The sequence below is a fragment of the Ranitomeya imitator genome, chromosome 1, assembly GCF_032444005.1.
Source record: "Ranitomeya imitator isolate aRanImi1 chromosome 1, aRanImi1.pri, whole genome shotgun sequence".
NCBI classification, from domain to species: Eukaryota; Metazoa; Chordata; class Amphibia; order Anura; family Dendrobatidae; genus Ranitomeya; species Ranitomeya imitator.
Genome location: NC_091282.1, coordinates 54,319,981 through 54,336,157, shown reverse-complemented (window position 1 = coordinate 54,336,157; position 16,177 = coordinate 54,319,981). Strand labels below are relative to the sequence as shown.

General features: G+C 47.2%; 1 protein-coding gene across 6 annotated transcripts in view; it reads left to right on the top strand.

Moving 5' to 3' along the window:
• The window catches only part of DYM (dymeclin), a 328,401-nt gene that overhangs the window by 165,326 nt on the left and 146,898 nt on the right, over positions 1-16,177 (top strand). For 3 of the 6 annotated variants that reach the window (XM_069746678.1, XM_069746687.1, XM_069746696.1), the window contains exon 14: positions 2,387-2,551. The exons of the other annotated variants lie outside the window; for them this stretch is intronic. In XM_069746678.1, coding sequence (XP_069602779.1) covers positions 2,387-2,551 — 165 coding nt within the window. The remainder of the gene's footprint in view (positions 1-2,386; positions 2,552-16,177) is intronic. 6 annotated transcript variants of the gene reach the window in all.

Here is a 16,177-nt window from a genome sequence, read left to right as displayed (position 1 = left end):
GCTGCCGTAGTTTTGTTATACAGTGTGTAAACATTTGCAGCCAACTTAAATCTTGACTCTTTAATACATCCAAAATAAGAATAAGAGGCTGTGTCCCCAAATTCTACAATACAACCTGCAAACTTTATTTAAAAATATCTTAGATTTGATGACGCTGGTGTATTTACTTTGAAAATCCACGTTATTATGGGTGTATAATCTTTTTTTAAATGTTATATAAATATTGAAAGGATTTTTTTCTTAGAGCAGCTTGTCGGGGGGCGGAGATGAAACAGCTGTCAATCAGGCTGGGTGGGTGGAGAACACACAGCGGGCAGGCTTAGTGTGCGGAGACGGAATAGACTTGGAATTTTCAAAGTAAGTGCACCAGTCTACTCAGGTATAAAAGATCTATTTAATGTATTTACTTTGTGATGACAGATCCCCCTTAACATTTCATGGGAATTAAAAGTATAAAATACATGTAAAGCCGGACTTAAAGCTGAGACTAATCTTTGATTTTTGCTATGTTGTCCTAAACTCCTAAGCATCATTTCAGCTTTAACCCACCATTGTGTTTTTGGCTGCTTTTTGCATGTTTGCCGCTAGGAATGAGGCTTCTTTTTTTTCCCATAATAAAGATCCCAACATATTTTGTTTCACAGCCCTTTGAAAAGGAAAATTTGTCTTAGAGCTCCAATCTTAAAGGGGTTGTGCCAAGTTTGGAATAATCCTCATCCATTTACCCGGGGCTCTTCAGAGTCCAGGTTCTCTGGATTGCTGCAATCCCACCTGTCGGCCCATTAGAAATCAGAAAGTTATCCCCTGACTAATGAATAGCGGATAACGTCCAAACGCGGCACAATTCTTAAAGGGAACCTGTCATGTCATTTTTAGCATTTAAACGGTCCCCAGTGCGTTGCTAGTGATGCAATGTGCACCACTAATGTGTTTTTATTATTAAAAATTGTATTGCAATCATGTGCAAAAAGCACTTTATAATGTTAGATCATACCAAGCAGCTCCCCATGCTTGCATCTTGATGAGCGGCTCCGCGCTTGGGTCTTGGCGAGTGGCTCTCCGCTCTTGGGTCTTGACGAGCGGCTCCCCGCGCTAGCGTCTTGATGAGCGGCTCTCCGCTCTTGGGTCTTGACGAGCGACTCCACCGCTTGCGTCTTGACAAGCGTCTTGACGAGCGGCTCCCCCGCTTGAGTCTTGACTAGCGGCTTCCCCTGGATGTGTCTTGACGAGCGGCTCCCGGCACTTGGGTCTTGACGAGCGGCTCCCCGAACTTGGGTCTTGACACGGCTCCCCGCGATTACATCTTGACGAGCGGCTCCCCGCACTTGCGTCTTGACGAGCGGCTCCCCGCGCTTGCGTCTTGACGAGCGGCTCCCCGCGCTTGCGTCTTGACGAGCGGCACCCCCCCGCTTGCGTCTTGACGAGCGGCTCCCCGCGGTTGCGTCTTGACGAGCGGCTCCCCGCGCTTGCGTCTTGACGAGCGGCTCCCCGCGCTTGCGTCTCGACGAGCGGCTCCCCGCGCTTGCGTCTTGACAAGCGGCTCCCCTCCGCGTGCGCACTGAAGTTGTGTGTAGTACCCAGCGTCACTGACTGTTTGCGGCCCGAGCCACTCGTCATGGCGCATGTGCGGTTCCCTAATTGACTCTGCCGAAGCGCGGCTCCCCGATATTAATTGCGCAAGCGCGGGATTTTTCACAGCGGATTCGAGTGGCGTCTGAGTAACCCCAGGAACATCATTCAGATTGTGTGGATGACGACAGCCGTGACTGAATAAAGTGAAGCCCATCCCTATGACTAAATGAGCAGGTCCGATCTAACGATATAAAGTGCTTTTGGCACATAATGACAGCGCCATTTTTAACAGAAAAAACACACTGGGGACAGTTTTTAGATTGTAAAAATGACATGACTGATTCCTTTTAAAAAGGATTGTAGGAAACATGAAGAAAAAAATCTGTTTGTTTTTTTTTCCAGTCCATAGAGTAGGCCCAGTATGGCAGATCTTCCTATACACTAGAGTGGCGCTGTATGGCAGTAAAAAGAAAAGCAGACTAGTTTATTTTTCAAATCTGGTACATTGCTTGCCTTGTACGTGCACAGGCCGGCCATCGCAGACAGTTGCTCGGGCTGGTACGGCCTGGAACTGAATCCTGCAGGTAATTGCATGGTAGTGCATGCTCATTCTCAAACGCATTGAATTGACAATGTCTCCTGCTCACATGAAATGCCGCTTTAATGTTCTGCCTGCGCCAATTACCAGCATCTGAGGGTTTCAGGCACAAGAACCTCTTTCATTGTTAAAAATAACGTGATCAGATTTCTCAAAGGAAAATTTCCCTTTTTTCCCCTCCCTCTCTCTTTCTCTCGTTTCCCCCTTGTCTTTCAGTTCTGCCTGCCGCCACTTGCGGAGATACTTACATGTACTGGACAAAATGTATTTTCCTCCCTCTCACTGCTCCACGCTGCAGCATTGCTTCACCAGTCTCAGTGACAATGGAGAGGAGCTCTTGTCTATAACTTGTTCTCATATACTCCGATCCTATGCCTCCAGGTTATTAATCTCTGCTCGCTATCTGCATGCTGCATGCTCCTGTGTACAGTCCGTGTCCGTTACCTGTGTCGTGGGTGCATGGCAACTTATAATGTGTCTGCTTATATCATGTGAACCTGAGTTACCTCCTGTGTTATACTCCAGAGCTGCACTCACTATTCTGCTGGTGCAGTCACTGTGTACATACATTACATTACTGATCCTGAGTTACATCCTGTATTATACCCCAGAGCTGCACTCACTATTCTGCTGGTGGAATCACTGTGTACATACATTACTGATCCTGAGTTACATCCTGTATTATACTCCAGAGCTGCACTCACTATTCTGCTGGTGGAGTCACTGTGTAAATACATTACATTACTGATCGTGAGTTACATCCTGTATTATACCCCAGAGCTGCACTTACTATTCTGCTGGTGCAGTCACTGTGTACATACATTACATTACTGATCCTGAGTTACATCCTGTATTATACTCCAGAGCTGCACTCACTATTCTGCTGGTGGAGTCACTGTGTACATACATTACATTACTGATCCTGTACTGATCCTGAGTTACATCATGTATTATACCCCAGAGCTGCACTTACTATTCTGCTGGTGCAGTCACTGTGTACATACATTACATTACTGATCCTGAGTTATAGCCTGTATTATACCCCAGAGCTGCACTCACTATTCTGCTGGTGGAGTCACTGTGTACATACATCACATTACTGATCCTGAGTTACATCCTGTATTATACCCCAGAGCTGCACTCACTATTCTGCTGGTGCAGTCACTGTGTACATACATTACAATACTGATCCTGAGTTATATCCTGTATTATACTCCAGAGCTGCACTCACTATTCTGCTGGTGCAGTCACTGTGTACATACATCACATTACTGATCCTGAGTTACATCCTGTATTATAGCCCAGAGCTGCACTCACTATTCTGCTGGTGCAGTCACTGTGTACATACATTACATTACTGATCGTGAGTTACATCCTGTATTATACCCCAGAGCTGCACTCACTATTCTGCTGGTGCAGTCACTGTGTACATACATTACAATACTGATCCTGAGTTATATCCTGTATTATACTCCAGAGCTGCACTCACTATTCTGCTGGTGCAGTCACTGTGTACATACATTACATTACTGATCCTGAGTTACATCCTGTATTATACCCCAGAGCTGCACTCACTATTCTGCTGGTGCAGTCACTGTGTACATACATTACATTACTGATCCTGAGTTACCTCCTGTATTATACTCCAGAGCTGCACTCACTATTCTGCTGGTGCAGTCACTGTGTACATACATTACATTACTGATCCTGAGTTACATCCTGTATTATACTCCAGAGCTGCACTCACTATTCTGCTGGTGCAGTCACTGTGTGCATACATTACATTACTGATCGTGAGTTACATCCTGTATTACACTCCAGAGCTGCACTCACTATTCTGCTGGTGCAGTCACTGTGTACATACATTACTGATCGTGAGTTACATCCTGTATTACACTCCAGAGCTGCACTCACTATTCTGCTGGTGCAGTCACTGTGTACATACATTACGTTACTGATCCTGAGTTACATCCTGTATTATACCCCAGAGCTGCACTCACTATTCTGCTGGTGCAGTCACTGTGTACATACATTACATTACTGATCCTGAGTTACATCCTGTATTATACCCCAGAGCTGCACTCACTATTCTGCTGGTGCAGTCACTGTGTACATACATTACTGATCGTGAGTTACATCCTGTATTATACTCCAGAGCTGCACTTACTATTCTGCTGGTGCAGTCACTGTGTACATACATTACATTACTGATCCTGTACTGATCCTGAGTTACATCCTGTATTATACTCCAGAGCTGCACTCACTATTCTGCTGGTGGAGTCACTGTGTACATACATAACATTACTGATCCTGAGTTACATCCTGTATTATACTCCAGAGCTGCACTCTGCACACTGTTTTGTCTGTGATGAGACTGCTGGAAAGTCATCAGATCAGGAATTAAGTGTAGTATTAGGCTTATTGACAACTGTATGGTTTTAGTTTGTTTTATGTTTTTTTTTTTTATATAAAAAAAAAATATTTAGACTTACATTTAACGTAATAAAAACAAAATGGATTTAAAAAATAATTTTTTAATTACACCTTCCCTTTAGGTTGATGATCCCTTTAAACTGCAGGATTTGTAGGAAATTAAGAACAACATTCGTTAGACTCCGACTTGTGACTTAGCCCAGGGCAGGACAGATCCGCACTATGGCGCTACAGATGTGACCAATGTGGTCCTACTGTTTTACATTAACAGCTCTGGACATCAAAGCGTCTGAGATCCTGTGATCCTGCGAGTAGCAGCCGCATGCCAGGCTTCATAGTCTCTTCTGTAGAAAGAATTATCACACGCATATGGCACGGAGCATCCAAAAGGCTGTGCCGAGATCAGTGTTGGGCCATGTGCACACTGAGACTATTTGCTTAGTTTTTAAAACAGAATCTGAGTGAAAACTGTGTTTGAGGGGTTTTGATATTTGGAGAGTCTCCGTTCAATCTCTGCTCCAAAAACTCAAAAAATTCTGTGTGCCTATAGCATTAAAGCGATCTGTTACCTGATCTCATATTTCACGTTGCATATAATAGACCTGACAAAGCTGGTGGACTTCACAATGACTGATAACTCCTCTATATACAGTAGATGGCATAGGATCCACCATTCACAATAGGTGATGTCACAGCTCACCTCCTCCTCCTGTACAATGACTGATAACACCTCTATATACAGTAGATAGCATAGGATCCACCATTCACAAAAGGCGATGTCACAGCTCACCTCCTCCTCCTGTACAATGACTGATAGCACCTCTATATACAGTAGATAGCATAGGATCCACCATTCACAATAGGTGATATCACAGATCACCTCCTCCTCCTGTACAATGAGTGATAATACCTCTATATACAGTAGATAACACAGGATCCACCATTCACAATAGCTGATGTCACAGCTCACCTCCTCCTCCTCCTGTACAATGACTGATTACACCTCTATATACAGTAGATAACACAGGATCCACTATTCACCATAGGTGATGTCACAGTTCACCGCCTCCTCCTGTACAATGACTGATAACACCTCTATATACAGTAGATAACAAAGGATCCACCATTCACAATAGGTGATGTCACAGCTCCCCTCCTCCTCCTGTACAATGACTGATAACACCTCTATATACAGTAGATAACACAGGATCCACCATTCACAATAGGTGATGTCACAGCTCACCTCCTCCTGTACAATGACTGATAACCCCTCTATATACAGTAGATAACACAGGATCCACCATTCACAATAGGTGATGTCACAGCTCCCCTCCTCCTCCTGTACAATGACTGATATCACCTCTATATACAATAGATAACACAGGATCCACCATTCACAATAGGTGATGTCACAGCTCCCCTCCTCCTCCTGTACAATGACTGATAACACCTCTATATACAGTAGATAACACAGGATCCACCATTCACAATAGGTGATGTCACAGCTCACCTCCTCCTGTACAATGACTGATAACCCCTCTATATACAGTAGATAACACAGGATCCACCATTCACAATAGGTGATGTCACAGCTCCCCTCCTCCTCCTGTACAATGACTGATATCACCTCTATATACCGTACATCGCAGGAATAAAGCATGCTCAGGTATGTCTCCTATAAATACCAGTATGTCCTGTGTCTGTGTATGGCAGCTAATGTCAGACCTGATGACCAGCGTGAAAATTGCACATTTTTGTAAAAATAAGTTACTCTTTAAACATTTGCCCATTCTCTGTGACCACACATTTCCTTTAAGGACCTTTTAAATTTGGTGATATTTGTTCCCACGTTGTCACACGATCGTTGCTGTTCCTGTATACCCGCCATTTTTTGATGATCATGTTATGGTACGGACACACAGTTACTTGCTGGATATATTGGACCATTCTGCTTTCTCCATCCCGTCCTCGTGGGATTCGGGATCTCTGCTCCCTGGCTGCTGTAATGTTAGGTGCTCGGCTTGTCCCGCGCTCATCTCTGATACCTGCACCGAGCGCCCGTCACATGAGCAGGATAGAGTAGTCAGCCAGGAGCAAGCTCTGGATCTGCCTCCATGGTATTCATACATCACGCTCATAGACACATGGCAGTGAGCGGCTCCGTACATCTGTGTGCACGAACATTGCAGTGACCTGTGAATGCAATGACCGGAGCGCTCAACCTCCGGAGGGCTGCTGAAAAGCTTAAACATCACCGGCTCATCCCAAATACTTGTCACTTTTTCTTTAGTGATTGCTGGGTCATGGGGGTGCACCACTTTATTAAAAAAAAAAAAAAAATTCAGCCAAAAACGTCTGCCCCAATATTTATGAAAGTTTTCGTTTCTGCTTTTTTTTTTTTAGCCTGAAAACTATAATTATAAAGTCTAGTTTATCCCCACAGGTCCTGGGTTCAGAAGCTCCATTTCTTGTTCTAAATGTTTTCTGGGTCGGCAAACTGCTGATTTCAGGAGTGAAGCCCCCTTATTACAGCAAATGCCCAAACCCAGAAGGGGGCTGCATTAGCAATTGTAATAAGCCAGCCACCCCCCTTACTACAGCAAATGCCCAAACAGAGAAGGGTGCTGCCTTAGCTATTGGAATAAGCCAGCCAGCCCCCTTCTCGCATCAGATGCCCAAACAGACAAGGGGACTGGCTTAGCTAATGCAATGAGTTCACCAGGCACAGCATTGGTCACTTGCCAATACAGGAAACTCAGAGATCGAGAACTAGATCAGAAGTGGAGCAGCCAAACTCAGTAAGGGAGAGGACATGTGCAAATCCTCATACCTGTGTTAATAGGTGAAAATAAGTGTTTTTTTTTTTCTATAAACTTTCTATTTTTTTTTTTTTACATAAAATCTAAGATATTTTTTAGTAGGTAGAAGTGCTCATCTGTCCATAGGATAGGTAATAACTTGTAGATCGGTGGGGAGCTGGCTGCCGGGACCCCCACCAATCACCAGAGTAGGGCAGTTTTATCCCCTTTAGGACGGAGCCGCAGTGCACACTTGCCCTTCACTTTATTCATTCCCTATGAGGCTGCAGGGGAAAGCAGAGAACACATGGCCGGCAGATGAGCATGCACATTTCTGCACTATTTTAATGGGGGTAAAAGTGACCCGTTCTGCTGATCTGTGCGGGGTCCGAGCAGTGGGAAAGCCACAAGTGTATGAGTATCGCCTATCTAAAGCAGAGGCAATCGCTTCCAGTCCTGTTCTGGACATGAGTGTTTTCTATGTAGGCACATGACCAGTTTGGATAGGCCTTTTTTTTTTTTTTTTACCAGAATATCTCCTTACGTATAATTTTGTTCTGTAGTTCAGTCTTTAGCTTGTTAAACGGGCACAGGAGGGTGGCAGCATAAGTGGGGTCTCCCTGCGGCGGTGTGAGTAGGGGCTCTGTGGCGACGTGAGTAGGTGCTCTCTGTGGTAGTGTGAGGAGGCACTCCCTGCAGTGGTGTGAGTAGGGGCTCTCTGTGGCGGTGTGAGTAGGGGCTCCCTGCGGCGGTGTGAGTTGGAGTCTCCCTGCAGCAGTGTGAGTAGGGGCTCCCTTTGGTGGTGAGTAGGGGCTCCTTGCGGCGGTGTGAGTAGGGTCTCCCTGCTGCAGCGTGAGTAGTGTCTCCCTGTGGCGACGTGAGTAGTGTCTCCCTGCGGCGACGTGAGTAGTGTCTCCCTGCGGCGATGTGAGTAGTGTCTCCCTGTGGCGGCATGAGTAGTGTCTCCCTGCGGTGGCGTGAGTAGGGTCTCCCCGCAGCGGGGTGAGTAGGCGCTCCCTGCGGCGAGGCTTGAGTAGGGTCTCCCTGCGGCAACGCGAGTAGGGTCTCCCTGTGGTGGTGTGAGTAGGGTCTCCCTGTGGTGGCGTGAGTAGTGTCTCCCTGTGCTGGCGTGAATAGTGTCTCCCTGTGGCGGCGCGAGTGGTGTCTCCCTGTGGCGGCGCGAGTGGTGTCTCCCTGTGGCGGCATGAGTGGTGTTTCCCTGTGGCGGCGTGAGTAGTGTCTCCCTGTGGCGGCGTGAGTAGTGTCTCCCTGTGGCGGCGTGAGAAGTGTCTCCCTGTGGCGGCGTGAGAAGTGTCTCCCTGTGGCGGCGTGAGAAGTGTCTCCCTGTGGCGGCGTGAGAAGTGTCTCCCTGTGGCGGCGTGAGAAGTGTCTCCCTGTGGAGGCGTGAGTAGGCGTGTTCGGGGTCTCTCCGCGGCAGCAGTAGGAGCCCCTGCCACAACTTTGAATTTCTACCGTTTATATAACTGAAGGTTGACCTAATGAGCAGTACATTGGGGATCTGCGGATTGTGCTCTTCCCATTGATCTTCCATCCAGAGATGCAGACGTCCCCGAGTGATGCTGCAGTGAGGCACAGGGTCCGTCTCCGGGTCCCGGACCGGCTTTTCCTGTGCCTGCTTGTTCTCTTGTGGGTAATAACGAGGCGCCTCTGGTTATAATTAATAGAAACCTCATCATAGTGGAGCTATTTTTATATAACAGCTGGAGGTAAAATACTGTATTCTTCATCCAACCTGACAGGGCAGCGACATTCTGGCTGGGAAACTGCAAGTGCCAGCATGTTTACCAGCCAAATTATGAGGTCAGGCTTGTACTTGTAGTTCTTCAGCTGCTGGATAGTAGTATTATGCCGCAAACCATCCTACACCCCCTAATGGGCATTTCAGGTTTTTATGATTGGTGAAGGGTTAATCTGCGTACCGCCAGTTCTACAGGAGGGAAAATCGCATGACAAAAAGAATGGAGCGAGTCCAAATGAATGGAGGGGAAGTGCTGCTTAGCGGGGGACGCGGCAGGAGCGGACCACACAGACAACATAAGTGAAACCATCTTCATCATCTGAGAGAGAACCAGCAGAGGGTGTAGTCACGGGCAGAGCGTCGCGCTTCATTTGGGTGGTAGCTTTTATTATGTGAAGACCTTGAAAATTACCCCCGTAGGTGGGATTCACAATGCGCAGGAAACGGGGCGAGGAGGAGCATTTTTATGCTTCAAGTCATCCATGAAAGCTAAAGGCGACTCAGTGAGTAGAGAACCGCAGGGAAATCCCGCGGGAGGCATCCCACGTCGTGGCACAAGTACTGTATGGGGCCAAGACCATCCTTGCAGCCAATTAAGGATGAGCCAAAGCCTCAAGGACGCCTACTAAGAGCCGTCCACCCCAAGCATGGAAACACAGCCTAATGGGGTCACCAGACCAGTGAAACTGCCCATTGCTGGTGACCTGATTAAAAAAAAAAAAAAAAAAATAGACCCAAGAGAAATTCCACATGCAGTCAGCAGAGCGGGACAATTGGCATACAAAGGTGATGTATATGTTTGTACATGAAGAATAACACTTTTTCAGGCCATTTTATGACTTGGATGCTGCATTTTTCACTAGTTTTTCACTCTGTAAGTTCTATGTCTTGTTTTCAGTCATCTCTGAGCTACTGGGCAGAGACTCACTGGTGTGATGTCTCCATACACTGCACACAGGGATTCCTGCTCTCCTGTGTCTATGTAGTATGTGGTCAAAAATCGCAGAATTAAGTATTTTACGTAGCAGACCACTGCAGCCTTTCATAATGACCGAGATTGGTTGCAGTGGTCACTTGTGTTGACGTGACATCATCACTGCAACACCGTAAAGACTGGCTGGAAGCACCAGAGAGGCCCAGGACTTATAGGTAGGTATTGCTTCAGGCAGCCCATTTTAGTGTTTGTGGCTTTATTTTGGAGCAGGTTGCTGATCTCTGCCTCTGACAGCATGGAGTGTGTTAACAACGGACCTGTTGTAACTCGAAAACTAAATTATAGGAGGAGTGATATGAAGCAAAGTGCCGGGCGACCTGTTTGAACATGGCTCCTGCCTTCTTACAGTCATTATTGTGTCACACAAACTGATATGACCGAAGGATGAAGGATTCCCCCTCCATAAGTGTGACTGTTAGCCGATGATTAAGTGGGAGGGGGAGACGTGCCCATGTCAATCTGTGGAGCGCAGGGTTACAACGCCGCTTATTGTATAGCCGCCATGAGCTGACATCTGGTAGGAGGCCATCTGTGCTGCTCCTACAGCTTGAGCCGTGCCTGGCAGCTACCTCATGTCACTTGGACAGGTTAATCCCATGCTGAGGTTATTCAGTGTCTCTTATGTAGCCTTAGACTTAACTGTACTCCATAGGGATATGTCTACATGCAGCGCTGCCTGTATCCAGACCCCTTACACACAATCCCACTGTGCAGGTCGGGGCCGCGCTTATTGATGGACATCTTTGTTAGAATGGTGGAAAGTGACAAACTGTGTAATACTCACCTTCCCGCTTCCTCACCATGCCTATTAAGGCCCAATTTTTCAGCTCTCGTTTATGGCCTTATTCAAACACGCAGTGCAGTGCAGCTCTCCCCCACCCACAGTATAGTGCAGCTCTCCCCCACACACACAGTATAGTGCAGCTCTCCCCCACACACAGTATAGTGCAGCTCTCCCCCAACACACAGTACAGTGCAGCTCTCCCCCACACACAGTACAGTGCAGCTCTCCCCCACACACAGTATAGTGCAGCTCTCCCCAACACACAGTACAGTGCAGCTCTCCCCAACACACAGTACAGTGCAGCTCCTCCAAAGCACAGTGCAGCTCCCCCTCACACAGTACAGTGCAGCTCCCCCTCACACAGTATAGTGCAGCTCCGCCCCACACACAGTATAGTGCAGCTCCGCCCCACACACAATATAGTGCAGCTCCACCACACACAGTATAGTGCAGCTCCTCCCCAAACACAGTATAGTGCAGCTCCCCCCACACACAGTATAGTGCAGCTCTCCCCCAACACCCAGTATAGTGCAGCTCTCCCAACACACAGTACAGTGCAGCTCCCCAACACACAGTACAGTGCAGCTCCCCACCAACATACAGTACAGTGCAACTCCCTCCCCCAACACACAGTACAGTGCAGCTCCCCCAACATACAGTACAGTGCAGCTCCCCCAACACTCAGTATAGTGCAGGCACAGCTCCCCCAATGCACATTATAATGCAGACACACTCTCACACAGTATAGCGCAGCTCTCCCCCAACACACAGTATAGTGCAACTCCCCACCAACATACAGTACAGTGCAGCTCCCCACCAATACACAGTACAGTGCAGCTCCCCCAACAGTTCAACCCTCCACTAACACAGTACAGTGCAGCTCTCTCCAACACAGTACAGTGCAGCTCCCCACCAACACACAGTACAGTGCAGCTCTCTCCAACACAGTACAGTGCAGCTCCCCACCAACACACAGTACAGTGCAGCTCCCCACCAACGCACAGTGCAGTGCAGCTCTCCACCAACACACAGTACAGTGCAGCTCTCCCCCAACACACAGTACAGTGCAGACACACACACAGTATAGTGAAGCCCCTGCACTCACACACACTAATGTATACACACACACTCGCACAATACTCACCCCTTCTCCTTGTTCCCCGCGCTGCTCCAGGCTCTGCTGCTCCTCTCTCATCGGCTCCACTGCTGGTACAGCGTGGCGCACGATGAAGTAATGTCATCGCGCGCCTGCTGAGTCACAAGCAGAGGGGGAGTGATGGAAGAGGGAACGTCTGACGCTATCTCTTCCATCACTGCTTTCAACTGCATCTGCGTCTATGATGCCAAAAAGTTGAATGAGTGATGGGGACGGTGCCGGGCCACAGAGCGGCCGTCCGCACGCACCTCTGCCGAATTAAAGGGCCCTCGGCCAATAACGGGCAAAGTGGCTGCGGGCCGCAGCAGATATCGTGGGCCATATACCGTACGTTCCCCACCCCTGCCTTAGAGAATGAATGGAGCGATGCTTGGTCACCTGACCTGCTTCATTTTGTAATGGGGATAAAAATTCCCCATGCTGCCGATCAATGAGGGTCCCAGCAGTCATTCCCCCACTGATCACCCCTACTTATTTTTGACAACTAGAGTTGAGCGAGCACTAAAATTCCCAGGTGCTCAATGCTCGAACTGAGCAATTCCTAATACTCGCATGCTCTTTTCAAGTAAATGGTATAATGGGAGTGAATGGGAAGCCAAGCTTTTTTCAGTTAGACCCTACAAAGCGGTTTGGGGGGCAGTGAAAGATGTTCAGATGGATAAGAAAAGTGCTGAATGGAAGGAGAACAGCATGGGGAAGATCCCTGGAAGCATCTGTTACCAACGAGAAATTGCAGTTAACAGGGGAAAAAAATATTTAAACCTTTTTTCCTGTATAATGACTTGTATATAAGGCAAAAATAAAAATAATTTAAATATATATGGATCGCCCCCACATAAGGGCAATGGGGTACTCTGTACCGGGTCCTTCAGTTCCCTCAGCGAGGATGTCACGGTGGCCCGACCCAGACCGTGGCCCTATGAGGGGCGCCCAATAAAAGGCAGAGTTCGTAGATAACGGTAGTGTTCGTGACGCCACCTGTGGTATTCGGTCAGGGTGACCGACGCTGCTTAGGGGGCCGCTGGGGTGATGGAATGGCAGCTAGATGGTATACCTTCCCACAGGTGAAGTATATCCCCATGGCTTCCCAGAAATGTAGATGTTGATGGTGGATGGTGCAAGGTGCGGTAAATAACGTGGACACAATGGGTGCAGTCTCTTTACCTTTACTGAAGACTTCAGCATCCACAGTCCAGGGTGCCGGATGGCAGGGTAGGCAGAGTCCGGCCGGTCTGATGGCAATTCCAGAGTCCCCTTATCCAGGTGGAAATAAGTAGCCTTCCCCTTGCGCACAGTAACGTTGTAGGTCCCTACTTGCATTAGCTACCATAAAGGTACCGTCACATTTAGCGACGCTGCAGCGATCTAGACAACGCGGCCCTGCGCTTAGTAACCCGATGTTTACCCTGGTTACCAGTGAAGACATCGCTGAATCGGCATCACACACGCCGATTCAGCGATGTCTGCGGGAGATCCAGCGACGAAATAAAGTTCTCGGCTTTCTGCTCCGACCAACGATGTCACAGCAGGATCCAGATTGCTGCTGTGTGTCAAACACAACGATATCGCTATCCAGGACGCTGCGTCACGGATCGCTAGCGATATCATTGTTAAGGTCCTCACTGTTGTTACTTCTCTCTCTCTGTCCCCCAGATGGATTGGACATACCCGTATGACGGTGGTGGCCTGAGGCTATTTTATAGGGACCCTAGTGTCGCCCCTCCTCCGCGTTGCCACCTTGTCTGCTTAGGTGTCTAGGTCGGACAGCCAACTTGGAATCGACTGCCCTGCCGGTCTCTGAAGTAAAGCGTATAGTCTATTACTCCCTCGGTGTTCTGTCCACCGGATCTGCGCTTCAGGTGGAGGCAGCCTGCTTCTAGCTGGTCTCCCACTGATGTTTCACTCCTGTTGCTACGACTTCTGTGCTCACTCACTACAGCACACTTCCTTTCGTGTCCTTTCTTAGGAGACAGTCACAGCTCCGTGTCCTTTCCCACTGAGCCGCTGATGTTCTTTCCTTTTTCCTCTGTCTGCCTGACAGGAATTCCCTGGGCCGATCCCAGTCTGCTTCTCTCCCTCTCCTTCTCCTTTCGACTCTCGACTCTGACTGACTTCCTAACCAACCCACCAGTTTTACCCTTTGTGAGGAGTGGCCTAGTACATAGAACCTTTAGCTCCCCCTGGTGGACCGGCGTGTGAAGTGTGTGTGTGTCTGTGATACCTGGCAGGGTGAACTCCTTTGGTGCCATCTGACGTAACATCGCTCCCCCTGGTGGAAGAACGACATTACTGCAACGACCAGGACTCTGGGGCGCTGTGTATGTATATATATATATATATATATATATATATATATATATATATATATATATATATATATATATATATATATATATAAATAAAAATATATATATATACATACATACATACATACATACATACATATATATATATATATATATATATATATATATATATATATATATATATATATATATATATATATATATATATATATATATATAATACAGTGTGTATTGGTCCTAGACTCCTAATGGCTATGCACTTTTGAGGGTTATAAACCATGGAAATGTCCTCCAGACCATGGATTAGTCTGTGTGAGCAATATAATACAGCTAAGGCTATGTGCACACTTTGAGTAGGATTTCTGAACGATTTCGGCATCTTTTTGATTGATTTGGAGTGAAGTCAATGGTGAAAAACGCACATAGAATTTACATAAATTATTTTCTGCACCAAATCTGCATGTCAAAAACACTCAACGTCTTTATGACACTTCAGATTTCACATTTACTTTGCTGTCATCAGGTTTTGTCACAAATTCGCACAGAAAAAAAGCAAACTAAATATGCAATGTGTGCACACAGCCTAAGTTTTTGAACAATTTTTTTGACAGTTATATACCAATGAATTGTACCCAAGAACGTGTAATACTGTATGGCTGAGGAATGTAACCCTGCAAAATTAACCTTTTTTTTAGTCTTATATATCACAAAAATTTATTTTTTAAACATGTCTCCCACAATGGCCTTCTGGTATAGCATCATTTTAAAAGGCCTCTCAACCTCAGGAACAAGAAATGTAAAGTTCTCCTTTGCAGCGTGGGTCTAGAAGGGTGAACAACCAGTACTCTTTTTTTTTTTTTTTTTTTTTTTTTGGCCTGCATGAATGAAACGTGAGGGTCACGGGAAAGGCAGCAGTACATAAAGTCGGCCATATGTGCCAAGCTCCATACAGCCAACACTTTCCTGTCTCCACCATGATGACAACTCGCCATCATCTACTCCTCCCTCTCTACCTCTTCACTCCCATCCTCAGTCCATCCACGTAGGAGAGACTGGACGTAGGTTGTGTGGCTACTAGCCTCTGTTGCGCTAGCCACCAGCTCCTATTTCCTATTCCTGCTCTTCCTCCTCCTCAGCGTCCACCTCTTGATATTGAATCTGCTCTGAGCAGATGAGATGAGGCTGGTCTGGCTACAAATTCTGTGTTATGTCGTCCTCCATCCCCAGCTGCTCCGCATTCAAAGCTTCATGTTTATTTGGGAGCAGTGACTTTTTAAATAGGCACAGAAGCGGGATAGTTTCTCTAACTATGGCATCATCTCCGCTCACCATCTTTGTGGAGTCCTCAAAGTTTTGGAGAACTGCACAGATGTCAGACATCCATGCACACTCTTCAGTTGTGTGGAGGCTGACCAGAATACCGACAGGTGAGTTGGAGCTGGTACTCAACCACTAGCCTCTTCTGTACACAAAGCCTTGCCAGCATGTGCAGTGTGGAGTTCCAGTGCATGGTGACGTCACACACCAGTCGGTGAGCTGGCACTTGCTTGCAATGCTGCAGCACTGCAAGAGAGGCGGCAGCTGTAGCCGACTTGTGGAAATTGGCACTGATGCTGGTTACCTTGACCAGAAGCTCTGGCAAATCTAGGTAGGTTTTCAGAAACCCTTGAACTACCAAGTTGAGCACATGTGCCAAGCATGGTACATGTGTAAGCTTGCCAAGCTTCACAGCCGCCACCAAGTTAAGCCCATTATAACACACGGCCATGCCTGGTTA